The sequence below is a fragment of the Gekko japonicus genome, unplaced genomic scaffold, assembly GCF_001447785.1.
Source record: "Gekko japonicus isolate JY-2015 unplaced genomic scaffold, Gekko_japonicus_V1.1 scaffold1602, whole genome shotgun sequence".
Taxonomy (NCBI): Eukaryota; Metazoa; Chordata; class Lepidosauria; order Squamata; family Gekkonidae; genus Gekko; species Gekko japonicus.
In genome coordinates, this window is record NW_015172053.1 from 414887 (window position 1) to 428603 (window position 13717).

At 44.3% G+C, this 13717-nt stretch overlaps 1 protein-coding gene across 1 annotated transcript in view; it reads right to left on the minus strand.

Moving 5' to 3' along the window:
* Positions 1 to 13373, minus strand: part of LAMA3 (laminin subunit alpha 3) — a 169607-nt gene extending 156234 nt beyond the window's left edge. Inside the window, exons 1-2 of the mRNA XM_015420742.1 lie at positions 13137 to 13373; positions 4832 to 4984 (exon numbers count right to left, since the gene is read on the minus strand). Coding sequence (XP_015276228.1) covers positions 4832 to 4984; positions 13137 to 13373 — 390 coding nt within the window. The remainder of the gene's footprint in view (positions 1 to 4831; positions 4985 to 13136) is intronic.
* Between the last annotated feature and the right edge of the window lie 344 nt (positions 13374 to 13717).

The window sequence follows — 13717 nt, forward strand, 5'->3', positions numbered from 1 at the left end:
AGTATCTTGAACTAGAATATTCCCATTGGACATGAATACTGGGGGGGGGAGCTTTGCAAACTAGTGTTGAGTTTTTCAAGAAAATAAAGCTAGAGGATATCGTTATCCACGGCTTTAAAAGTTCTGAAATCTTACATTCGTTATAAAGGACGGAAGGGAGTCACTGGTGGTCTTTAAGAGAATAGGAGGAACACAGCATCTGAAAAATCCACAGTTCCAACTGCAGCCCCCTTCCTCTAATTGTGCATATTTGATGGCTGCTTGTTTATAAAAGAGCTAAGGAATTCCACACAATGCAGTATTTTTTCTAACTCAAAGGAAGCATAAAATAGCATGCTGACCTAGCCTGCAGAGTAATCTGGATAAACTTTCTGTAATGATCTCCACCTTACTACTTTAGAGCCCATTTCAGAAAGGTATTTAAATACAATCTCAACCTGAAGCTGCCAATTCTCTTAGGAGGAAGAAAAAAATGTATATGTCTTATTTGTATATTCACCGAACTGCTCTAAACCTACATGTCAGGTGATGAACTAGAACATTTATATGCACATATATGCACATATTTATATATATATGCACATATATGCACATATGCCCAACCTATGTGACTCTTCTGTCTCAGCACAGGGAACATAAGAACACAAGAACATAAGAAGAGCTCTACTGGATCAGACCAATGGTTTGTCTAGTCCAGCATCCTGTCTCACACAGTGGCCAACCAGTTCCTCTGGACGGCCAACAACAGGGCAAAGAGGCCAAGGTCTTCCCCTGATATTGCCTCCTGGCTCTGATACTCAGAGGATTAGCGACTCTGGTCAATATGACTAGTAGCCATTGATAGACTTATCCTCCATGAATCTACCCAATCCCCTTTTAAAGCTGTTTATTCCTGTGGCCACCACTACATCCTCTGGCAGTGAATGCCACATTTTAATCACTCTCTGTTTAAAGTAGTATTTCCTTATGTCCATCCTGAACCTACTGCCCATCAGCTTCACTGGATGCCCTCAAATCCTAGTATTTTGGGAGAGGGAGAAAAATGTCTCTGTCAGCTCTCTCTATCCCATGCATAGTTTTATCTATCATATTTCCCCTTAGTTGTCTCTTTTGTAAACTGAAAAGTCCCAGACTCTTCAGCCTTTCCTTATAGGAAAGGTACTCCAAACCCCTGATCATCTTAGTTGCCCTCCTCTGTACTTTTTCCAGCTCTGGAGGCCGCAGGGAGGGCCAGAGCCAGCAGAGGCCAGGTGAGGCGGCGATGGTCAGCCCAAGGCAACAGATGCTGGGGAAGGCAGCAAGAAGTGCCCCAGTGACATATACAGTTTAATAACCTACTATCTCACATCTGAGTTCCTTAAGAACTCTTGGGTGAATGCCATCAGGAGCTGGAGACTTATTGGCTTTTAATTTCCCTAGTAGGTCTAGAACTTCATCTCTGGTCACCTCAGTTTGACTCAGTTCTTCAGACTCCCATCCTGAAAATAGGGGCTTTTGCATGGGTTTTGACTTGCGTTGTTAATCACCCAGGCCTTCTTTTTGACTTGGCAGTGCCTTTCCTTACCTGTGGAATGCCTTCTATTTGGGCTTCAATTAGTGTGGTTTTAAATAGCTTCCAAGCATCCTCTAGAGATTTGACTCTCCTGTGTTTCTCCTTCAGCTTCCTTTTTACTATTCCCCTCATTTTTGTAAAGTTCCCTCTTTTGAAATCAAATGTTACAGTGTTGGACTTTGGGAGTAACTTTCCATTGACTTGAATGCTGAACTTAATAGCATTGCGGTCACTGTTCCCAACTGGTATAACAACCAGGTCTTGAGACCCACTCAGAACCAAGTTCAAGATCACTACCCCTCTGGTTGGCTCTGTGACCCAACTGTTCCAGTGCACAGTCATTTATGATGTCTAGGAATCTCATTTCTACAGCATGACTCAAGCACATGTTTAAACCTCAATGTGTACATGTGAGGGTAGTTCAACTCTCCAAGTATAATAACCTTACCTGCTCTAGTCACCTCCCTTATTTCCTTCTCCATCTCAAGATCAGCCTCCAGGGATTGATCAGGTGCATCCTCACTTACGGCCTATATTTCCACCCATATCACTTCTGTTGGGGAGAAAATTTCCCTGATATTTTCTAACCTATTGGATTCTATGCCTTCTTTGATGTACAACACAACACCTCCCCCAACCCATCCCTCCCGGTCCTCCCTATATAGCTTATACCCAGGAATGACTGTATCCCATAGTTTTTCCCCATTCACCATGTTTCTGAGATACCTACTATATCTAAATTGTCACTGAACACAAAGCACGCCAGCTCCCCCAGCTCATCTTGGCTTGGATACTTCTAGCAATCGTATATAGACACCTATAATGTGTTTCCCTCTCCAGTAACCCTTGCCTCCCTTGGACCCTTAGTCACCACACATGACCCTCAGTCACCATTGTGCCCTCACTCCCACATTCTATTATGCTCCTATCAATATTACCCTGAGTGTTTACGCAATCATCCCATTGGACTAACTTGTCCCAAACCAGAGGCTCCTCAGCCCGTCAGCTTCCCCCCCGGGGATTAGTTTAAAAGCTTCTCTGCCACCTTTTTGATATTAATCGCCAGCAGACTAGTTTCCTTTTGGTTCAAGTGAAGCCCGTCTCTTTTGTACAGGTTTGGCTTGTCCCTGAATGTTTCCCAGTGCCTAACAAATCTAAACTCTTCCTCCTGGCACCACTTCCTCATCCACACATTGAGAGCCTTGATCTGTGCCTGTCTAGCTGGCCCTGCCTGTGAGACCAGCAGCACTTCTGAGAATGCTACCTTTCAGGTCCTGGCCTTTAACTCTCTGCTCACTAACCTAATTTTTTTCCTCCAGGTCCACATGACTACATTTCCCAATGTCACTGGTACCAATGTACACCACATCTGCTGACTTCTCCCCGGCGCTATCAACCTATCTAGACAGCACATGATGTCCGCAGCCTTCACACCCGGCAGGCAAGTCACCATGTGGTCAAAACGCCTGTCATAGACCCCACTCTCTATGTTAGTATTACAGTTATCCATGATATTTTGTGGCTGGCTTTGCATCTTGTTGCAGCCATTTTGTGTCTGGCTCCACTGCCTGAAACAGCCATTTAGTTGTTGCACCCACTACCCTGTGTCAGAATTCCAAAAGCACCTGCAGGCTCAAAAAGGCTGTGGACCACTGATCTATAGTATTTCCTAATTTTGTTATCTAGTTTCCTAGCTGAGTAATTGGTAGACTGTCTTAGAACTAGGCTACCTAAGAAAAAATTTTTGTTTATAGTGCCCATCCTCCATATCTCCACCAGGGCTCTCAGTTAAGATGCAAACAGCCGTTGGTGCACTGGGGAGATTTGGTTGGTTATACAACTTGGGTGTTGGATGTCACTAGCGGCTCTCTGGTTTCTCATTGACCTAGGGATGCAAGGGTTTAATCTGGATACCAGGATGGATGGTTTCAAGTTCTTCCCTCCAGGAGACTCAACCAATCACTTTCAAATGGTGGACTGGAATGTTGAAAAGGGGGGGAAGGAGGTGTTAACTGCTGGCCAACTGACAGAGTTGAGAGTTGTTGGATTTTAGTGGGAGAAGGGTTAGGAGGTCTGCTAGTTAGGCAGAGAGTCCATTAGGGATTTCAAGTATTCTGAAGATAGATAGAGTTTGAGTGCTGTTCCTGTCAAAAACAGTTAAAAGCCTTTCTGTTCCATATTAAAAGTCTGAACCAGTCAGACAAGAAACCTGCACAGTAACTGTTACACTTTCTCAGGCCCAGCTTTCCAGGGGCTTTGTTAGTGTAACGCTGAAAGGGCTGGAGAAAACAAAGAAATAAGCTACACATACCACTGAAATAAACCTGTTCCTTAGTTGTTTTCATCAAGCCTGCTGTGTGGTTCCTTCATGCCTGTAATCTGCTCGTAATATGCCAAGTGAACACCTGGTACCACCCTGAATTCATTGCCCTCACTGAGGACCAGGAGACTAAGCAGTCTCAAAAGCTCACTTATAAAAGTTAAAATATAAAAAAGAAGTTTGTAGTGTCTGAAATTTAAGTCTCTAGGTTCTAGGTCTGCAGACGGAGTGTTACCACAGATACCTAATGGTAAGGGGCGGGGGAGTTAGTTCACAGGTTAAGCCACACTAGAAACCAATTGGATTTCCTGGAGACTATAAGTAATCCAGAAAACATGCAAATAACTATCTTGAGGTCTTTAAGGCAAACAAACTTATAAGATGCACAAAGGACTTCAGAACATGTAAGTTTAGCCCTTTTTTGACGGTCCCATTTAAGACAGAGACACTGAACCAGATCAAGTAATATTTTGCTTTCTTTTGTTTTTTCAGGTACTCGGTCTCTGATGCTATCTTTATTTAAAAACTGCTTTGCTAAATAAGCATATGCCCATGATCCATTAAAAGTGCACTCGTACTTTTTTAAAGAGACTCTCTAGACTCCTTTGTTTTGAGTTTTCTTCTAAACAATGTTAGGTCCACATTTTGCAAAGGGAACCCAATTTGAAGACCTTGAAGTTCTTCCTCAAAGCTTGTGCTTGGTTTTGGGACATCTCAGGACCTGGTGGCAGCAGGTGTTAGAGTCTAGTACCTTGGCAAGAAAGACTTGCCATCAAGCCATTTTGCTCAAGAATCCAAAATATCTTGATACAGTTTATTAAAAAACCGCCAACAGTAGCGCTAAATGTTCTAGAACAAACACTAACTTGCACAAAAAGACAGTGTCCTCCTAACAAAATTTATTTCATCTTTCTCTTGGATCATAAAGAAAAGTCAGTGTCAACAATATCCAGACTTACCTGTCCTAGATCTAAAGTGACATTTACTTCATCATACTTCAAACCTTGGGAGAGAGAAGGACTCTGCCACCAACGTTCTGTCCCATCCACAGCACTGGTTATTGGGTGGGCTTTATTGGGATCAGCAGCATTGCAATAGTCACAAAACTGGCCCTGAAATAGAAATTTTAAAAAGACATAAGAGTAAACATGACATGCCTGAGACTGATTTGTACTTAACCAGCATTAGATCAGACCAAAATGCTTCTGAAAGATCCAGTAGTTTACTGCCACTTCTTCTGGGATGTTCGGAAGAGACAAAGAGAACAGTTCCGTCATAGGTTGCACCCACTTCTACCCTCCTGCCCAGACTCATTAGACAGATGCCCTTCCGAAAAACAGAATCTGCGACATAACCAATACTTCTTTATTCAGTTTGGAGACAGATAGCAATAGTTTATTTCTCACAAAAGTGGTAGATGAGAAGTAGCTTACTCCTGATGTTATTTCTGCTGTTACCTACTGCTGTTTGGAAAAGGCAGGTGCAAACATAGCCAGGAAACAGAACCCAAGTGAGAAAATACAGCCAATGGCTGATTCAGAACTCTGTGCCTTCAACTGATAAAAGGTTCGCACTTCAGGATAGAACAAACCTGGTGACCACCAGAGGGGAAAGTTTATGTCCCATTCCAATGGTGTTTTTCCATGCATGCCTTCACCTACACCTGTCCCACACAGAAGGCTCCTATTTACTCCCCTGAAGGGGAAAATAAGCACCACACTTGCTGGGTTAGCCTCTGATGACATGGATCCCATGCACAGAGCAAGGAATCAAAGATTACTGCCTCCCTCTGTGATTGCAGGGAAGGGCCAGGGGTTTGCACTACTTCTCCCTGCAAACTAAAGGCATGGAAGGAAGGGAGGAGTGCTGTTTTTCAGGGTGTGCCAGAGGATGCAGTAACTGGGTGGGCGCAGCACTCTAAGTCTGAAAAATAAGCGCTGATCCCACCCTTTCCTTTGCATGCAGCCATGGTCTTTCCATATGGGGAGTAGAAGCAGCGAGTAAGATTTGGTAAAAAGAGGAAGACACTGGGACACTGGGTTTAGGAGCTGAGACAGGGGGCACGTGTCATTCCTCTAGGTCCAGTACAAACTTGTGACATGGTTCCACATGCACACACAAATGGCCGCATCCTATACATGAATCATGAAAGAAAAATAATATTTCATTCTGAAATAAAATAGACCATTCCATGGTAATGGTCTTTCAGCATAGCCTCCCAGACTTCTACCTTTCAGTAAAGAGTATTCATTCTGTTATACATAGATGCCCTGAATGGGACTCTCTAACCCTGGCACCCTATCCAACCTGTCAAACTTGATAAGATTGTAGCTTGTTACCAGTTATTAGGCTTTTAGGAGAATTGCTGCTACTTAACTAGGTCACTTGGTGTTCTGAAGACAAGGTTTAGTAATGTTTCTAACATGTACGTCAAAGCATTCTCCAGGAACAGAAAATATTTCAGTTATTTAAAGTACATTCCACAAGAGCTGCCAATAAAGGTGGCGGATGGAAGCTGAGGGAAAACAGGTCATTGGATAAAACCTTCCCCTTCACTTCACATTGGCAATAGCTGCAGACAAGCATTCCCCACTAGCTTATCTGATAGAGTACACATGCCTCAATTCCAGCAGACGAGGAACCATGTTTAAAATTTGGCTGGAATTCATCATCCAAGTATGTGTGCATGTCTTAATGATCACATCATCTGCATCTCCTAGAGTTTTCATGAGTATACAGCAAGATTCTGAGACCTATGGAAATATGGCCTAGACTCTTGTTGTCTAGACATTTTTCTTCCCAAACTTTGTGAAGTAGGAAACTTTAGTTTGAAAGCCAGAGTGGTATAATGGTTAGAGTACTGGAAAAGAATCTGGGAGGCCAGGATTCCAGTTCTCGCTCTGCCATGGAAACTTGCACAGCTACCTTGAGACAATCACTCTCTCTCAGCCTAACATACTTCACGGGGTTGATGTCGTGAGACTAAAATGAAGAAGAGGAGAATTATGTTATAAGCAGGAGAGAAGTAGGGTATGACTGCCTAGAAGCACAGCACTCCTGAATATCACAGTTCTAGAGGCTGTGACACACAGTCACGAAAGCTTACACTTTAAAGGTGTCACTGGACTCAAACTATACCCAGACTAGATTGCTGTCATTAGTAATCACACCAGCTGATGTAGAACATGGAAACCAGACTACTGCCAGTGTTACATCTTGTTTGGCTTCCAGTTTATTTCTGAGTCCAAGTGAAGGTGTTGTTTTGAACTTTAAATCTCTACATGATTTGGAAGCTCAATATCATACAGACTGCCTCTTTCTATATGAAGTAACCTGTGTTCCCTGGTTATTAGAGGACATGCCCTATGGTGGTGGTTGTTGTGGATATGGGTGACCAGCCTTCTCAGTTGTGTGCCCAGGCTTTGGAATTCCAGGCCTCAGGAGGCCCCTCTATCCCTCTCCCTGCCCACCTTCAGGCATCAGATCAAGGCATAGCTATTTCACCATATCTTTGGCCTCCTTCTCTCTGCTATAATTGTATGCAAACTTACTATGTTTTACATTTTTAAATTAAGGATAGTTATTTTAATTTGGCTGTTACTGATTTTCATTATTAATTATCATCTTGGGGAACTTGGGTTGCATTTTTTCCCTAATTTTTGTAATCCAGTTGTTCCATTGTTTGTGGTATATTTTATACCGCTTTTCTTTATTGCATTGTTTTTCTAATTTTTGTAATCCACCTCGAGTCCTAGCAAGAAAGGCAAACTGTAAGTAATTAAATAAATGAGAAATGGAAAGGCAGATGATATGCATTCCTCTCAGGGTGTATCTCTTGATAATGCTTCATAACTAAGAAAAAAGGGATCATCCCAAATAGTCCCTTCACCTTGGCTTCTAAAACTTTATCAGGTAGGAGCAGGGGTCATTTTGTAGAAAAAGAAATGCAGGAGCTTATTAGCATAAGGTATGCTAATGAGCTACTAGACTATTAGCACAATAGGTGATTAGCATATGCCACGCCCCCTGACATCACCGGAAGTGGTGTCAGACGGGGAAGCAAAAGGGGGGGAGGCATCTTCAAAAGCCTCCACTTCCCTTCCCCAACCAGCCTCACTAGAGTTGGGCCGCAGAAGGAGGAAAGAGGGAAGGAAAGAGAGGGAGAGAGAGTAGAGAGAAGCCATTCCTGCAGGGAAAACACAGGCGCTGCACTATTCCGTTGCCCAGACGTGACGTAGAAGGAGGAAAGAGAGAAAGGAAGGAAGGAAGAAAAGGGTAAGAGAGAAAGAAAAGGAAAGGAGAGAAGGAAAGGAGGGAAAGAAAGAGGGCAATTAGATGGGGAGAGGGAGGGAGGCTTTCTCACCACCACCACCCCCGCAGATTCCCTCACTTACCACGATCAAGGCCTTCTCCAGGCCACAGAGCTCTGGCACGGGCCCCAGGAAGCCGGCAACGGGCCTCCTCAGGCCTCCCCTGAGCTGCAGCGCTCCAACGTGGGCCCAGGGAGGCCGGCAACGGGCCTCCTCAGATCTCCCACAGGCCGCAGCGCTCCAGTGGGGGCCCAGGGAGGCCGGCGACGGGCCACCTCAGGCCTCCCCCTGGCTGCAGCGCAGGGAGTGGGGCTTGCCACCACCACCATTTGTGCCAGCTCCTGGGCTTCCGGAGTGATGTTCTGGCACACTCCGGCCCCAAATGACCCCTGGGTAGGAGACAGAAAGATTTTGCAAAATCAATGCAGGAAAATTAAAAAGCGCTCGGATTTATTAGGGAAAATAGACTGCATTTCACAAGTGGAAGATAGTGCAGACTTTTTGGAGAGTACTAGATGTTAATAAGAATGCATAGTATGCTTGGTGATTAATTATAAGTGCTCTGAACTCCAGAACGCAGCAAGATTACAGGCAGATTCCCAAGATTTGGGGATTTTCCACCAAGCTCAGCTACCAGGTACTGCAGCCAACACTTCCACAATTACCAATGAGAATGCTATTCTAATGAAGTAAAGAGATGTAAATTAAGAGAAAATGTTTGTGCAGAAATGATAAGCAGTGATCTTTCAAAGGAAATATGCAGTTCCATACCCATCTTATAGAAAACTTAAGATCCTGAAAGTATGGTTAAAGATTTGTGCACACATATATGCTGCTGCTGGTTAGTACTGAGTGGAAGCCGTCATGGACCTATGACCCCAAATGCTGTTCTTCAAGTAGAGTCAGGACATTTTCATATCCAACATAAACATAATTAATAATCATATTGGTCTTCCTCGATGGTCTCCCATCCAAGTACAAATTATGGCCTACCCTGCTTAGCTTCCAAGCTAAGAACAGGCTATTCAAGATGCTTAGCATAAACATGATCTTTGTAGCTGTAGGAATTTGGAAGTTTTGAATACCTAAGAGTTCTCCTTGGGATACCTGAGTACTATGAGCCTGTCAGACCATTTATATCCATTTAAAGTTATATCCATTAAAGTTATATCCATTAAAGTTCTCACTGATGGCAAATACATTTCAAGAAATGAAGACAAGACTCATATACATGCCTCTGAAGCACCATAGGACTATGGCAAAGCAAGCACAGCACTGCACCTTAAGCTGGAATTTCCAGCTGCAGGTGCTATAATCCATCTTGCCCTTATGTTACCTGAAATTTCCACAGGTTTTGTCTTTCTCTGCCCTTTTATACCAGGTACATTAATATATGTGGGCATGTCTGTTGCAACCTTCTCCTATTTCTCTGAATTCATGTTCATGAGGGCAGGGGGGTTGAACCACAAAATGCTATTCCACAACGAAGTTCCTCTGCGCTAGAGAGAGGTGTTACATATATATTGTACTATCACATTTTCCAGAGCTGATTTCCTTGGCTTTTGAAAGAATTTGGAACTCCTCTTGAAGCAGAATGTCTGGTAAACTGCAGAAGTATTCATGCTATGCGTCTCAATGAGGCTTTGTTAGAAACTGGAGAGGGACAGCGCTACTGCATTCACATTTAGACAAATACTGTACGCAGCACAGCATGTTTCCTTGTGCCAGGGCAGATCTATCAGTAATCCTTCCACGAACTTGGATTAGACACAAAACACAGCTGACCTCTCTACTGGAATCTAAGACAAATATTAAACAAGAGGAGTCCTCTGGTTCTCCGTTACCCTCATACAAACAAAAGAATTATATTCATTTATCCTTAAGTCACATAATAATAATTTCATAAATTAAAAAAATAAAAATAGTGGTCTTCAAACTGCATCCTTGGCTTAGTTCATGTGTTTTGTTTCTTAGATTATTGTAATGATTTTTAAACCCTCTTACCCTGAAATCCTAAATGGAGTTACACTCTTCTAAGACTACTGACTTCAGTGGACATAGTAGGGTGTAACTCTGCTTGGGACTCCTCCACTAATGTTAAAACATGATAGTCTGCAGCTAGAAATTTGCCCCTTGGAATACAATAACCTTAGTAAACTTTGCTTCCTATACCACCACCAATCTCCTGCAGAGCACATAAATACTACTTGGAAAATCATCTCCGACAAGGTTTGCCTTCTCCCCTGGAAAACAAAGACAACTGAAGCTCTTTTATGTCTATTAGTTCATTTAAACATATATCGAGGTAAAATTGTCCATTCATTAGCACCGAGAATGAGTTACAGATAGAAATCAAACACATACATAGCAAATTGGCTAATTTAGAACTGGCCTGGCAACCAACTTGCATCATTCCTCACCAGGCTAGTGTAATGCAGAACTAATGTTCTATATTATATGGCATTGCTTTTATTAAAATCTGTTTATCTGGTACATTATTATCCCTTCTATATTATATGGCATTGCTTTTATTACAATCTGTTTATCTGGTACATTATCATCCCACTCACTCCAAAGAGCCTAAGGCAGCATACATGGCTCTTCTGTTCCTCCATTCTGTCCTCAGAACAATCTGGTGAGGTGGGTTAGGCTGAGAGAGAGTATCTGGCCTGAGGTCACCCAGTAAACAGGGATCTGAACGTGGGTCTCCTTGGTCCTAGTCCAACACTCTGATCATGACATCACCCTGGCTCTCTTCTTGTTATTCTACCGCTGTTCCCAGATAGGCAAGATCCTACAAGTTACTGCCAAAACACCTAAGGGAAGTGTATCTTCTTAAACCCAACCCTGAAATATAGTCTTTGAATTTTCGTTTTACTGTTGCATAGGATACACACAGGTTCAAAAACTGAACAGCTTGGGAATTTTGTCATTTTCATGCTTCTGAGACACTAACGGTGCCATTCGAAGCAGAGTTACCCCCTTCTAAGCCCACTGACTTTAAAAGACATAGAAGGATGTAACTCTGATGAGGACTCTAAACAGATTATTTGATTCTCACGCTCCTCACACACCTTTGGGCGACAGGCAATAAGTGACTTAAGTTTACTTTAGAAGGGCCAGGGATTCTGGACTTGAAAAACCAAGCCATATGTTTAGATAGTATTTTAAAATGATTCTTTGCCATGAGGTGCAGCAGGTCACAGTGTAATGTAGTTGAATCATTCACAGTAGGAAGGAAGACAGGTACATGGACCATGCCTACACATAACACGGGAACAGTAAGAGTAAGCGGTATTCCACCCTTACACATGGAAGAAAGAGATTCCAGAATGTAGGCAACCTGTTTTGTTGTTGGCTTATTTGATTTCCCCCTCTCCATTCAGTCCCAGGGCAAAAAGAGCGTCTGTATGCAAATAAGCATATAGGCATTGAATCAATTATACCTTTGGACAGATCTTCAGGGCAGCAGTTAAATAACGAGCTACAGATAGGGTAACAGCCTTATCTTTGCCAGATATCAAATATAATAAATGGTGATTGTGCGAATGTACTGGAAAGTGTGAAATCAATGGAGAAATAAAATAATATGTAATATAAGAATATAAATCATGACTGGAAAAAAATGGGTGTTTCTGTTTTTGCACTTCCACACGGGCAGCCTCTCTGTTTAATCGGACTATCTGAAAATCTGCCAAATAATTCATTAAGAGGTAAGGCGTTATGTCTGGCCAAGAATTTTTTTTGAAAAGGTGGAATAGTTAAGAATTGTAAATAATCTAGAAGCACTGGAAAAGATGGGGTGCTCAGTCCCTAGAAAGAGGATGCAGGTTCCCTTTGGCATCACTACATAATTCCCTTCATTCTAAGTTCATAGGTATCTTGTTCATAAATAAAGGGAGGTCTGAGGAAAAACTTGGGCAGGGAATCCGCAAGCTTGAGAATCTTTCATTTGTCTTTTTCCCACCCTTCAGCAACACAGTGCTTGTTTTAAAAAATACAGTCATAAAAGCAATTATTCTATCATCTGGTTGGTTTTAATTACATTTCCTACAACCAGCATAACAACCAATGCTATAACAGTATGGGAAGTAGAGTGCACATTAGAAATTAAGGAGGCCCCAGGGTTCAACCTCACACTGCAGCGCTGGGGTCAGTGGAGGCGCAGCTACAGATTGCCTGGGGAAAACAGGTGTGTTGCTCCCTTATTCATAACTCCTCTCATAAATCCTGGTGGAATACATGTTTCTTTCTAAAATGATACTATTGCCCTCTCATCCTTCAGTGATTCTGATACGATGGATTCAGAATAACTAACTAAACTACTACATCCTGGTCCTCTGTTCACAATCAATAACAAGCATTAGATGTTCATTAATGCAAAATAACTTAACGACCACCCTTTGATTTCATTAAAATGGAGGAGAATCCTCATTTCGCTTATAAAGATGCACTGAACATTTCCTTTAGCCACCTGGACCGTGAGCAGGCGATTAAGGCAAGGAGAACTAATCGGTATTAAGTAAGCCTCTGCAGGTTCTTTTAAAAAAATCGGCAAGGCTTCTGCACCTTTAACCGCTTAGCCACACGCACACAGTCAACCGGTGCGAGGTTTGGCGTCGGAGATCGGATGGAACCCGGCGAGCACCTCCTGAAATGCTGTCCTTCAGACGTTCCGCCGCCCGCCATAGGGTGGCAACTGGCAACCCCAGACGCCTCTATTCCAGAATGCCCACTTTGCACAGAAACCGAAGCCTCTCCGGGGCAGGTCCCTCTCTTCCGCAATTCCTCGTGCAACCCTTTCGCGCGCCGGATTAAGGAGTACAGCGCCGAGCACAAGGCTGAGGCGCTCCGGCGCAACAGAAGTCAATCAGCTACGAGCTCTGTCCGCCTTCTTTTGCGGGAAGCGAGCCTGACTCCGCCGGCCGCCGCCCCCCCCTCCCCCCCCGGTTACCTGGATGGTTTGGCCCGCGGGGGAGGCCGCGGGGCCCCCGACTAGCTTGCAGTAGAGCTCCAGGCGTGGCCTCCGGCTCTCGTCCTGGCCGCAGGTGGCCGTGGCCCAAATGTGGGCTGTCTCCGCCAGGTTGAAGTAGGGCGGGTAGAGGCTGAGCCCCGGCTCCTCGGGGTAGCCCGGCAGAGCCACCTGAGCGCTCCCGGGGCAGCAGCAGAGTGCCAGGACGATGCCCGCCATCGCCGCGCCCGGAGGCGTCAAGGCAGCGACGGGGGCTGCCCGGCGGCTCTTGGCCATTCTCCCCCCAGCGCGCAGGAGGCGAGCCGTGGCCGCGGCAGAGTCCCCAACGCCGGGCGCAGGTAGTCAGGCAACAGGCGATCGGGCCCCTCGGCTTCTCTTGCCCGCCTTTGTTTTCCTTCTTCTGCCGCTTGGCCCGAAGGGCACCGCAAAGGAGTGGAGAGAGGCGGTGGCGAAGAAGGCGAAGACACCCCCTGCTGCTCGGCCGCCAACCTCGCAGGAGCCAGCCAGAAGCGCAAAAAAACTGTACGCGGCGGGCGGGAAAACGTTCCACAGCCGCCGGAGTG